The 12900-nt window shown below is 44.3% G+C and overlaps 1 protein-coding gene across 1 annotated transcript; it reads right to left on the bottom strand.

Annotated features, from left to right (window-relative positions):
• Nucleotides 1-5449: 5449 nt before the first annotated feature.
• LOC136445120 (toll-like receptor 4) lies at nt 5450-9525 on the bottom strand. The gene has a single exon (XM_066442986.1). The coding sequence runs from the start codon at nt 9491-9493 to the stop codon at nt 6275-6277; it is 3219 nt and encodes a 1072-aa protein (XP_066299083.1). The 5' UTR covers nt 9494-9525; the 3' UTR covers nt 5450-6274.
• Nucleotides 9526-12900: the final 3375 nt, after the last annotated feature.

Genomic DNA, 12900 nt, shown 5'->3' with positions numbered 1-12900 from the left:
ATCCCTTGGGCAAAATGAATGGGCGTAACTTGAACAGTCTGCTGTCGTAGGGTCAGGAAGGTTACACCACACACCTTAGATAAAACTGGTTCTGACATACATGTACGCGATCAGTAGAAAGATTAACATCTCAAAATCTCAATAAAACATATGCCATATCCATGATGTTTGACTTTGTCATAAAGGACAAAATCGTGTCGCGGACAAACTTTACTGATTCAGGAGTAAAACTAAAGACGAGGCTGAAGGGTTTTGATTATTATGTTGCTGACGTAAAAAGGTCAAATTATTGAGTAACGCACATATCTAGAATTCTTATCACACTGTATCTCTGGATCTATGTTATGAAGCTGTGTCCAACTTCAGCTGTGTCTATCCTTACACACTCACTCACTCACTCATTCATTCACTCACTCACTCACTCACTCACTCATTCACTCACTCACTCATTCACTCATTCACTCATTCACTCACTCACTCACTCACTCATTCACTCACTCATTCACTCATTCATTCATTCACTCACTCACTCACTCATTCACTCATTCACTCATTCACTCACTCACTCACTCACACACTCACACACTCACTCACTCACTCACTCACTCACTCACTCATTCATTCATTCACTCATTCCCTCACTCACTCACTCACTCATTCATTCATTCATTCATTCACTCACTCACTCACTCACTCACTCACCCACTCACTCACTCACTCACTCACTCATTCACTCACTCATTCACTCATTCACTCACTCACTCACTCACTCACTCACTCACTCACTCACTCACTCACTCACTCATTCACTCACTCACTCACTCACTCACTCACTCACTCACTCACTCACTCATTCACTCACTCACTCACTCACTCATTCACTCACTCACTCACTCACTCACTCACTCACTCACTCACTCACTCACTCACTCATTCACTCACTCACTCACTCACTCACTCACTCACTCACTCACTCACTCACTCACTCATTCACTCACTCACTCACTCACTCACTCACTCACTCACTCACTCATTCACTCACTCACTCACTCACTCACTCACTCACTCACTCACTCACTCACTCACTCACTCACTCACTCACTCACTCAATGCCGCATGGTCCCATGCATACGGTTCTCCAGGTAGATCCTTACACAAGCAAGGAAATTTCTAATTTCTCAAAACTCTGATTTTTTTCTGCGCGACACACCGACCACTTTTAGACATAACGACTTTTGCTACGCGACACTTAAAAGCCCCAGAGGCGTTTCATTGTTGTGGCACGTTCCACTGTTTGGGGGAGGAGCACACGTTTCGCTGTTTTTTGCTTTGCACACGCTTCATTGTTTTGATACACTAGTTTTACTGTTTTTACGGATGTTGTGATGTGATTCAATCAATTCTAGAGAATTTCAGAATCAAAATACATTTTTTTTTTGGCAAGACATGGTGTTTGATAGCCAAACTTGTACATGCAAGAATGCGGCAAGACGAATCCACGACCCAACCCAACCCAAAGGAATGCAGCAAAATCGGCCCAACCCAGTACTCTTCAAGCAGAGGTTGGTGGGGAAGGTTTTACTGTATATGCCCCGTTTTTTTGTCCAGTTGGTGAGGAGAGCGGACAAAAGCGGGGCATATGCAGTACAACGGTCACAATCTTCCCCGCCAACCTCTGCTTGGAGAGTACCAACCCAGATGAACTTAGAGGAAATTGTTGCTATCCAAGCGACTGGCAAAAATTGATTAAACCTTAATCATAGCTTTGCGCCCAATCTTTCGAATTTTTTACCATGGCCCTCCCCCTCCCCCGAAGCCAATTTTTTCATGGCCCCCAAATCCCTTCTCCCACCCCACCATCATGCTATTGTCCTTCTATATGACGTTGGCTTTATGGGCATACGGGGGGGGGGGGGGCATCTTGTTGTGGAAAACAAGCAGCCATGTGGTGGAAACAGTCGCTAAAGTGTCTGGTAGTTACTACATGATGGACTATAGATCATAACATACCATAACATTTTCTCGTTAATCATGCAAACCAGGCCTGAGTACTTGCTTTGCTTTAAGTCATGTCTAATGTTATTTACCTTAGCCTAACTTTCAAATGCTGCAAGTATGACTTCCCCGCCATGCACCATATGGAGTTATAGCATAAAAATGCAGTTATCATGAACATTGTAATGACAACACATGTATGTTGTCTACAGTGATCCTTCTTCCCTTATTGCCATCCTGACACAGAAATATCTAAAACATCCAGATCTTCTAACACACTTGTATGGGACTCCACGTGTGTGTGAATCAAAACTAGAAATCTTGGGTATTTTCGAAGATTGACAAATTACAGGTTACAGATTATAAACAGAGAGACAGTCCAATCTCAGCTAATCTCAGTGGTAATCGACATTTTGATGTGACACAGGAGCCAAAACTGAACTGTTCCAACAACTTTTTCAACGGTAAAATGAACAACAGACGCGCCACCTATCATGTCGGATTGTTGTGAAACAGTAGGACGACTAGCCTGGATACCAGACCCAGCGCGAGACGATAGTAATCCCGTCGGCCGGGGTCGCGACACGCCCCGCTGCAGGAGTCGCCACTCTGCCGCTGATTATCTCTTGCGTGAGCTAACTCGGAGTAAGGTGCACGTGTCCTGTTGACTAGCCGGGATACCAGACCCGGCGCGAGACGATAATAATCCCGTCGGCCGGGGGAGCAACACGCCCCGCTCACAGAGTCGCCACCCTGCCGCTGATTATCTCTCGCGTGAGCTAACTCGGGGTGAGGTGCCCGAACTTTGTGAGCGGGACATGTTTCTACCCCAGCGGAAGGGATTGGTATCGCCTCACGCGCTATGGATCAGGCATGCAGGATATAGTAAGACTCACCAGAGTAAGGATGTTTGGCAGATTCTGGCTCTTCTGTCTGAGAACGTCTTCATGTGTCAGGTCCTATAATGTTTTTCACTGCGGTGCACTAGTGGTTGGACGAGGTTTAGATTTGACGCTGCCAGTAGTGTTACATGCCCACAGGGTATAAACCTGTGATAATTACTATTTCGACCAGATAAAGGTACTTGTGTGGCATCGTGCGGCGCAATCGGTAGGGTTTTTCGTCCACAACGGAGAGGTCCCGGGTTCGAAACCACCCGATATACCCCCGAAGTTGTGTCTTTGGGAAGGGCACTATACACCACTTTTCTCACTTCATAGTTAGCACACTATCACTTCACTCAGGTGTAAATGAGAACCTAGCTTCGGCTGAATGTTTGAAAATAATAGAGCATTCCTCACAGTCACAGCCGAATGCCAGCCGAACACAGCCCGCCTAGCTCCCGAACCTTTCCCGACCGTGGTTGGGGGAAGGTCGGGGGGCCATATTTTTGTATTTTTGGGACTCCAGAAAGGCCTGATAGTGGCTACTCATTTTTCATCAACTTTCTTTACCAAGCGCAACGTCCATTTCATGGGGAAGGGTGGAATAAATAAGCGCAGTGAATCGAATAGAACGTATCCAGCAAAGAATATGCACACAAAGAAAACCAAGAAAAAAGTTAGGCTCACCGTTGTAGGTTTTAGTCAAGGCCGTGGTGCTTTCCTTCGGCTTGACGTATCTCTTGGTTGCAGGCGGGAATCGGCTCATTAAGTATGTAACAGAGGCTCCGGATGTTGACCAAAGGTGGGAGAGAAGACGCGAAAGTCACGAAAACAAGAAGACACTTTATAAAGTTCACGTGAGACCCATGTGTGGGTGCATGGTCATGGTCATGGTCACGGCCATGCTCCACCTCTGCACAGGTATAGCTCGCAGCACACCTTGATCATGCACCCATCATCAGGGCTTCACGTGAACATTGTAAAGCGTCATCCTGCTTTCTTAACGCTCATGCCTTTGCCCCAACCTGTTCTAAAAGTAAATATGTAGTGCTCATTAGTAACTGACCTCAAAATCCAACCGAAAAATAAATCTACGATGTCCCTTCGTGTGTACGCTCTCAATCGTCCATAACACATCTAATACAAAATGGAAAATGAAATGCATTATTATCTGCGAATGTCCCAAATTCGAAGCCGAAAGAAATATATTATTCACGAAGCATATCCGAAATCTCTATTGTAGTACTAGCTTTTCTAGATTAAGAAATTCACAGAAACTCATGTTTCTTTTGAAACCATCCAACCCACTCATAATCGAAAACGTGGGACTTTTCCACTGTTTTCAAAGAAGAAGTCAAACCCCGCATCAGTTTTTAATCCTCGTCGCTTGTATCACATGTATACCTTATGTTTCACTGTATGTTTCTGCATCGTTATTAATTGCTGTCAATTTGCAATTAGCCTACAGGCAAGAACTTGCAATAAACTTTATCTTCAATCCTGCGGGGTGGTGTTTTCTGAGGTAGCCGAAAGGATACCCGTGGGTACAATGTACATCTAAACTCTACCCCGGGCATATTTTGGGTTAGGGGGTATGATTTAAAACTACCCTGTACACCTTTTATCTGGCGGGAGTGCATTCTGGGCTTGCCTTATGTATACCCGGTATATAGTTGCATTTGGACATTCAACTACGTGATTCGAACAATTTTGCTAACGATGGATTCAGGACGACAAATATCATGGTTACCTAAAATCAAAGCGACTAATTACGCTTCGCGAATAATGTACCACCAACGCCCAACATTGACTTAGAGTGGGCTCGCCACGCCTCACGGGAAAATAAAGGCACACAGACCGTCAAGGTCTATTCAGCTCCAGTCATGCATGGCGGAATGGTTCAGTGCACTGCCAACACGCTGACATGTACACATTATGCTTTCTTTGGCAGTTTGAAACAGTGTTTAACGCTGTTTAAAGATGTTTGCGGACACATCCAGGTCTTTTTTTGCAATGCTGTAAGCTGTGAGGATTACTTCACTGTGCAATATAAATGTGGGCGCACTGGGGAGCCGCATAATAGGCTGGATCTATGGGGTCAAAGAATAGAAAGAAACATCAGGCCACATTTGAGAAAATTTGTAACACGACTTTAAAGACAACATGCTAGCGCAGGAAGCATGTGTCACTTCACGTGGGCTTTGTGCAACGTAACATTTGAATTGCTTCTCGCGGTACTGTGAATTACTTCTGGCGGATACATTTAATTGCCTTTGCTGGAAGCGACAAAACGCAGTCCTTCCACACAGCGGACACAGGATCACAGCGGTAACAGGACCTCAAGCAGATACCCCCCCCCCAAAAAAAATCGCTAGTGGGAAGGACTGCAACGGAGGCTTATCAAGATTAAACGATTTTTTTCAATCACCACACTTCTTAAACTCCTCACCTTCTGCTTGGAGATTACATTCATTACATTACGTTTATCGCCCAAGATCCATGACCACGACACGACAAATATAACAGCACAACAACCGTATTGGTACAATTTTAACGCATGTACGATCATTCAAGATGATAAGAAATATCATCAACATACAATCATTGGCTAAAACTACACGGTGCTCTACAGTGTATATCTGGATATACATTAACTGAATGTTTGTAGTCAACATTATAAGACAAGCTTATTGTAAACTCGTGTTAGAAAGCTATTTGTAAATAAAGATAACATGGGAGATTGTGGTACATAAAGAAATACAAAACGACAAGTTAATTCTAAAACTTGCTATGTGCATTGTGTATCACATTAGTAGGATGCACTAAATAGCACATTTTTCATAGCTATAAATGTCATTTATAGTAGTAAATGTACAAAGGTAGTATTATATTTTTTTACGATTCTAACCATAATATCAATGGTCTCCGTTTGGATCTCATGATAAAAGCCACCACTTTATATGATATAACAATAAACTATCAATCGTCATCACACAAAAATCCGAATCTATAAAACTTAGGCTCACGCAAGTCAAAGTTTCCAACAATAGTAAACAATTTAACGTCAATAGGATCTTAGAAATGGTAACATGATGATAAAAGAATTAATAATACAGACAGAAAATTTAACCAAATTACGTAAAGCTATTTACATCAACGCCTTTCGACCATCTCAGAGACGGGTGCGCCATAAACTTTCTGCTTATTTTGATCCACTGCTCACTGAGTCACGTGTTCTATCTGCATAACGTGACGTCAGAGAAGCGGTTGATATCTCATTCATTTAGAGAGACTGGAGTTAGTGAAAAATTTGGGTAAGTCCAAATATTGTGTTGGAAGTTACAGGCACTTTGATTCAGAACAAACAACGAGAAGTAACTTTTGACACATAGTGGCTACAGTGGTAGGAGAGGACCGTCGTCTCCATCTCCAAACCACTGGTCGTCTGGCAATAGAATTTCATCTTGCTGTTCCGGAAGGTTCCGCATGGGGCCATGTATCTGCACTTCTACAATGTTCCTTACCGGAGCCTGTTCTTGTTGTTCCGCAATGTTCCGTTCCGGGCCCTGTGCCTGTTGTTCCGGAATGTTCCGTTCCGGATCTTGTACCTGCTGCTGAGGCTCTGGGTCCCGGGGTAGAGGATCGCCCAGAGCGTGTCGCAGCCGCTTCCAGAACAGCGGCCGTTTCCGCACGTCGCCCGGCCACACCAGGTACGTGTCTCTGTTCATCACGGCGTTCAGATGGCGGAACCGTTTCAGCAGTCTGTCAGGAATCCTCTCCAGAAACACCAGGATGAGACGCCTCTTTCCCCCCTTCTCAAACATGTGGTACTGGGCCATCTGGAACTCGTACTCGCACCACTGACTCTTCAGGAAGTTCCTGGTGATGATACAGACGGTTCTCCGACTGTTTTCCACGGCATCCGCGATGTTTTCCACAATGGGAGCGCCGACTGCAAAGTCCCGTTCGTGTATGACCAGACTGTAGTCAGGTTCCAGATTCTTTATTGCTTCATGTATAACCCACACGATGTCCCGGTTGTTGTAGGCAAGGAAAGCATCGTGCGTGTATTTGAGCGGCTCTTGGTTCTCTACTTCGCCAATCTTCGGTCTCCTCCACTTGGCCAACTGCCACAGGTAGTACTGAACACGGGCGATGTGGTAGTCGACCAGGAAAATGGTCATCATGGCGACGAAGATGCTCGAAGAGGCGACCACACAAGCCAGGAGGCGGTTGGGTCGGAATCCATGACTACAATCCGTGTCAAAGAACGTGCCTTCTGTTGACCCCTGTCTGTCGTTATGTTGTTTCTGCGCCAACCCGTCTATCAAATGTCGTCCGTGCAGTTGTGCTGGACTGGTACATGTGTAGCCTCGAGTAAAATCAGGATAAGGGTTGTGCAAGTTCGGCACCCTGTCGTATTTGTCGTTGGCCCACTCAACAAACCACATTAACTTGCAGTCGCACAAAAACGGGTTGTCAGCAATGTCTATTGTCTCTAACCGGTTGACAACAGGACCGAATGTTGTTTGATTTAACACAGTTAATCTGTTGCTCGCCAGATTCAGGTTCCTCAACCCGTACAGACGGTGAAAGGCGTTCCCAATCACTGCTATCCTGTTGGCTGCCAGGTTTAATTGTGTCACGTTGTCCACACCTTCAAATGTCATCTCTGTTATGTACTGTATCTTGTTGTCACTAAGATCAAGGATTGCTAGCCGCGATAGTCCACGGAAGGCGGATGGCATGACTGTGCTGATCTCGTTATTACTGAGATCCAGATGTTCCAGTCGGTCCAACCCTCGGAATTGTTCTCTATTGATAAACTGGATGTGGTTGTGAGAAAGAGTCAACGTTTTCAGGTTCATCTGATATTTCAGGAAAACCCAGTAGTCGCGTAAATCTTTCGCTGTCAGAACATTATTATCTAGCCTAAGTGTTTCTAAGATTGATGGCTCACCTGTCAGTAATAAAGAACCAACAATATTTCTGATATTGTTGTTAGAAAGGTCGAGATACCGTGCACTCGTAATGTTTACATCGTCAATATTGTTGTGCTGCAAATCAAGCACACCAATATTCCTAGGTAGACAATCGCCGTCAATCTGAGTAATCGCGTTATGACTCAAATTCAGATAATTCACGCTTTTCAAACCACTGAAGTTAAATGATATTTTACATGGTGGTGGATGTGTGTGTCTGCTGTTTAACTTATTGAAACTGAGATCAAGATAGTCCAAGGTCCTTGGAAGTTGAGCTCGGGAGGTTACCAAGTTGTTATGGCTCAAATCAAGATGAGTAAGAGAGGTTAGTCCTTCAAATACGCCCGCTGGCAATGTAGAAATTTCGTTCTGTGTCAAGTTAAGATGAGTGAGTGAAGACAGTCCGCTGAACGTCTTGTCTTCTAAATCATCCAATGAGCCCCGCGTCAAGTCCAGCCTTTGTAAATGTGAAAAACCAAGAAAAGCGTCAGCTTGTATGGCGTCAATGTTTGTAAAAGACAGAGTTTTCAATTTTTTAATATCTCTTATTCCCGCAATGACGTCCATTACGGATTCCCACACATGAAATGACAGCTCCTGAATCTGCGTGTGTCGGAGTTCAGGCAGGACGTCCTGAATGTTGTACGGATATGTATAATCATAGTCGAGGTCCAACGTCTGAAGATGAGTGAGCGACTTAAGCAGGCCGGGGGCTATCTGGAAGCCAGTGTGTAAATGTTTTAAACTAGGTAACAGTGGCTGGAACATTTGAACACTGAGAGCATAGTCGTTAGATATCCCTGAATCAATTTCTATACTCTGTAAGTTAGATAGGTTTCTAAACACAGGTCCAAAATAGAGGTTACTGATTCTCGGCAAGAAATAGAGACTCATTTTTTTGAGGTTGTTCAGCGGTGCCCACAGCAGAGGCCGTTGTAAGAACCCACTTCCGCTGTTGACTCTTCTAGCGGTGGTATTTTGGCCCTCTCCCATGGCATTGTTGTGTTCCCTTATCGTCAGAATTTCCAATGAGGTCAAAGAATCAAAAATGTGATCGGGTAAAAGGTTGACATCCCTCACACTAAGCTCTAAATGCCTGAGTTTAGATAACCCCGTGAACACTCCCGCACTGACTGCATCGGTGAAAGTCGTCACCCGCAGATAGTTCAGGTTTCGCAGATCTTGGAAAAGTCCATTTCGAAGAGAATACATGGGCTTCAATTCCTCTATCCATATCAATCCATATATATCATCCCATCCCTCTACACTCATATTAATACGTTCTAAATTCTTTAACCCAGCAAACGCACCGATCTCAATGGTCTCTAGAGCATTTCCAGACAGGTCTAAGGATTTCAGGTTTCTTAACCCACTAAACGAGTCGTTGTACAGTTCAGTTATGTTGTTCCAACGGAGATCCACCGTGATGACAGACTCGGGGATGCCGGGCGGTACTTGGGTTAGAAGTGCGCGGGTTGGAGACCATGTATTCTCCCGTGTACACACCACATTTGTTGAGTTCCAGGTCTGACACACAGGTGGGTCGAGTTGTCCTCTAACCCGTCCATGTTGGGTGATGAACGCGGAAACCACAGCTAAGCAGACTGCGAGAAGAGCGGGTTTAGACTCCATGTTGATCAGCTCAGTTGGATTTTTCTAGTTGTGAACCTGTAGAAAATATAGACATCTGGGAATCAGCCAGGAAGGGAAGCATTATGGTGAAATTATGCGCTTGCACGTTGCGGATATTTGTGGATATCATCTGTTCCGGTTGACGACATGTGACCACCTTTGGTTAGTGGTGTGTACCTAAACCTGTGTCCAGGTTCAGGTTCGGATTCAGATCCAGGGAGTTAGGTTCAGGTCCGTACTTATAACTCCGGACCAGTACCTGAACCCATGTGCTGAAATATATTTTCCTGTTCCAAAAATTGGCATATATCTTACATGTAATTTGAAAACTATGTTTGTGACATTATATACAGTCAGTAGTAAACACAAAATTTCAATTATAAACCCCAAAACAGCAAACTTTTCATATTTTTTCATTGCATATTTCACGATCTAAGGAAGGTTTATGATGGCTTAAGACAAAATAGGAGTATGACTATATATAAGCGATAGATTTTTTTGTTTCAAGTCCGGACTTGTTTCCAGACGTTTAGGTTTTTTAGACTTGAACCTAAACCATCCGGATCGGGTCCGGGGTCTAGGTACGCATCTCTACCTTTGGTCATTCATTCATAGACATATGCCATAGTCAGATGCTGTGCACAATATGTACATATCCGACACAAACATATAGCCTGACTTTTGAACCATTTCCTGACAACAGGTTCGCCGTGTTTCCGCCAACCAGACTAAATCTCTTCGTCACAGCTGAACGAATGACTAGTTTTGTGGGGTTTGTTTATTTTATTTTTTGTTTGACTGATTTTATTGAATGAACTCTCTTTGCAGCTCATAAGGGCTGAATTGCGGAATTCAGTATATCATTCCCCATAAACAGTAAAATACAACAAATCATATCTCACTGTACAACATAAAACATAACATTTCCGTTACACTTTGTCGTTCAAGTGTTTGACAGTGTACAGCAGTGGACTGTCATCATGCCGCTTAGTACGTGCTGGTATAAGGTCAAATTTACTTGTTTGTCTAGTTTCCCTCTTTTTCACTTCGCCTCTTCGGTTTGGCAGCCAGTGATGGTAAAGGGTTAAGTTGGACAGGTACAACTCCAGACGAAGAAAGTTCGTTGAGATCCTTCTGTAGCTGGGATGTTTAGGTCGTCGACGAAGGCCCAGATGGGAGACTGTATACTGTCAGTTGTTTCGCTGTTTGTGTGGGCAATGAACACGATAAGACCAAGTGCAGTGCCCTGCATCAGTCCATGAGTTGTTTTCACCCCAGATCTACATCGAGTCCTTTTCTTTCTCAGTCTTCTGATACCTTTCCTTTGGAATCTACTTAGAGGTCTCCGAGTTTATCTTAAGTCACGAGGAAACCAAGAAGGCCCAACTCCCGATACTTATTTCCGCATCACCGTCTAATCTGGCGGCAAAACATGAACCTTAACTTCTTACTTTATAACACTTACCACATTGTTTTACTATCATACTGCAAACATGACTGTGTTGTTGGGAGCGGTTCTTGCATGTCGGTAAGAAGAAGTGATCTATCCATTAGCTATACTATAAACATGACCGGGTCGTCACAGTGAGCAGAAGTGAGCTATCCAGGTGCTAACCCTGTTATGCGAACTTCGATCTCAGGGGGATTCAATTTCAGACCGTACAATAGGACTGTTGTGCAGAAAGCCAAGAATGCCCAGGGAGCAGGCATGCGACGACTTAGTCAGCGCATCTTATCTCAGGTATGTTTGGGCATGAAAAGTCACCAGTGTTACTAGTAAACCTTGAACCTTGAACGAACCTTGAACCTTGACTTCTAAACAGTACGAGTCAAAACACTTTTCAAGACACAAAAGTTTGCACCTCGAAGTAATGGATGAAGAAAATATTTAGCTAGAAAAATCATCGTATGAACGCTTGGCTTGTATACGAGTAACAACCCGGTTTCTATTAAGGTGTTTCTTTGGACTGTTGAACTAGAACACTCTCTCTCTGAAAAGCAAAAGCTGATTCTACAGGGATACTTTGAGGTGCCTCCGAGATGTCTCCGATTTTGTCTCTCTAAGTCTAATATCAGAGGAGGCTCACAGATAGCTGCCGTAGTTCGTATACTTATTTCTCTGTCACCAGTCAATCCGGGGGCCCATGCCAGGTGCCAACGCTGCTGTGCGAACCTCGCTCTCATGACATCAGAAGGGGATACGATTTCAGACCGTACAATGGGTCGTGTTGAGCAGACAGTCAAGAATGCCCAGGGCGCAGGGAAGCAACGCCTTAGTCAGCGGAACTTAGCTTTGGGAACGGGGGTGTGATTTGGCGTGAAAGGTCATCTTTGTTTGTAGTAAACATAAAGGCCAGAGTCAAAACTCTCTTGAGTTAATTTCCACATTCTCTACCTTTCACACTGTGAACATGAGTGTTGTTATGGACCGTTTCTTGCAGAAGTAATCTAAATTATGTACCCAGTAGGAATTATGTTAGTAGATAATACACCAAGAAGGAAATGGTGGCGCTCTGAAAACCGACCTAAAGATAGATTTCTTTGTTCTGCATTGTAACCTGGTATTGATTACTGTTTATGTCGTTTCTGCAGTACTTTTGTGTTGGTGAACTCGGCCAAATCGAAGAATGCAGTGTGCGTTCAAAGTACGCCAGAAACCTGTCGATACTGACATTATGGAGAACTAAAAAGACCATAGAGTCCTGTGTCCTACGTATACCAAATTTCATGTTATCATAAAGTTACTTAGAGACACAAAAACCAAGAAATAGCCCTCTTTCTGAATCTATTTTTTTCGTCTGATATAATTTACGTACCTATACGCACTCGTGTAGTCTATTAGGAATTTTCCGCCGCACCAAGCATCAACAGGCACAAAATACACAATAAAAGATAGGTTAAAAGATCAGTTTCTTAGCAGAATACCCCAGGGCGACTCTCTGCAATGGTTAACTCTGTTCTGGGGCTGCTAGTCTATGCCACCACACTCTCCACCCCACCCCGCCCCGCCTCAACATAGGTATACAGACGGTACCGAACCCTGCAAATGAAGGCAATGAACATATCTAAAAAAGAGGAAGTTGTAAAACCCACCTTCTCAGCAAGATGTTTGTGAGAAGAGCTGAAGCGGTCTTGGCCGGGGGCGGCGCGGAAGGGACGGCTTCTCTCGTCCGGAACTCCCGTCGGTCTGCGGCCTGCACACAGGACTGGCACCTGAGCTTCTCGTGCCCGTTCTGTTTGAATGACGGATGTTGTTGACCGCGTACCGAGGAGCAGTCCAAGCGTTTCCTCGTCACGACACGCATGTGCAGGTGCCAGGTATGTCAAGGTGTGTGTCTTGAACTCTTGATAGGCTGGCTAACGCACACATGTATCTTCAAAACACTTCATTGTTTACAAAGAATGAT

This window comes from Branchiostoma lanceolatum, chromosome 1, assembly GCF_035083965.1.
Source record: "Branchiostoma lanceolatum isolate klBraLanc5 chromosome 1, klBraLanc5.hap2, whole genome shotgun sequence".
NCBI classification, from domain to species: domain Eukaryota; kingdom Metazoa; phylum Chordata; class Leptocardii; order Amphioxiformes; family Branchiostomatidae; genus Branchiostoma; species Branchiostoma lanceolatum.
Note: the sequence above shows the minus strand (reverse complement) of the source record. Positions and strands in the feature narration are given on the sequence as shown.

Coding starts and splice junctions, on each gene's coding strand:
- LOC136445120 (XM_066442986.1), bottom strand. CDS start 9,493: ATGGAGTCTAAACCCGCTCTTCTCGCAGTCTGCTTAGCTGTGGTTTCC.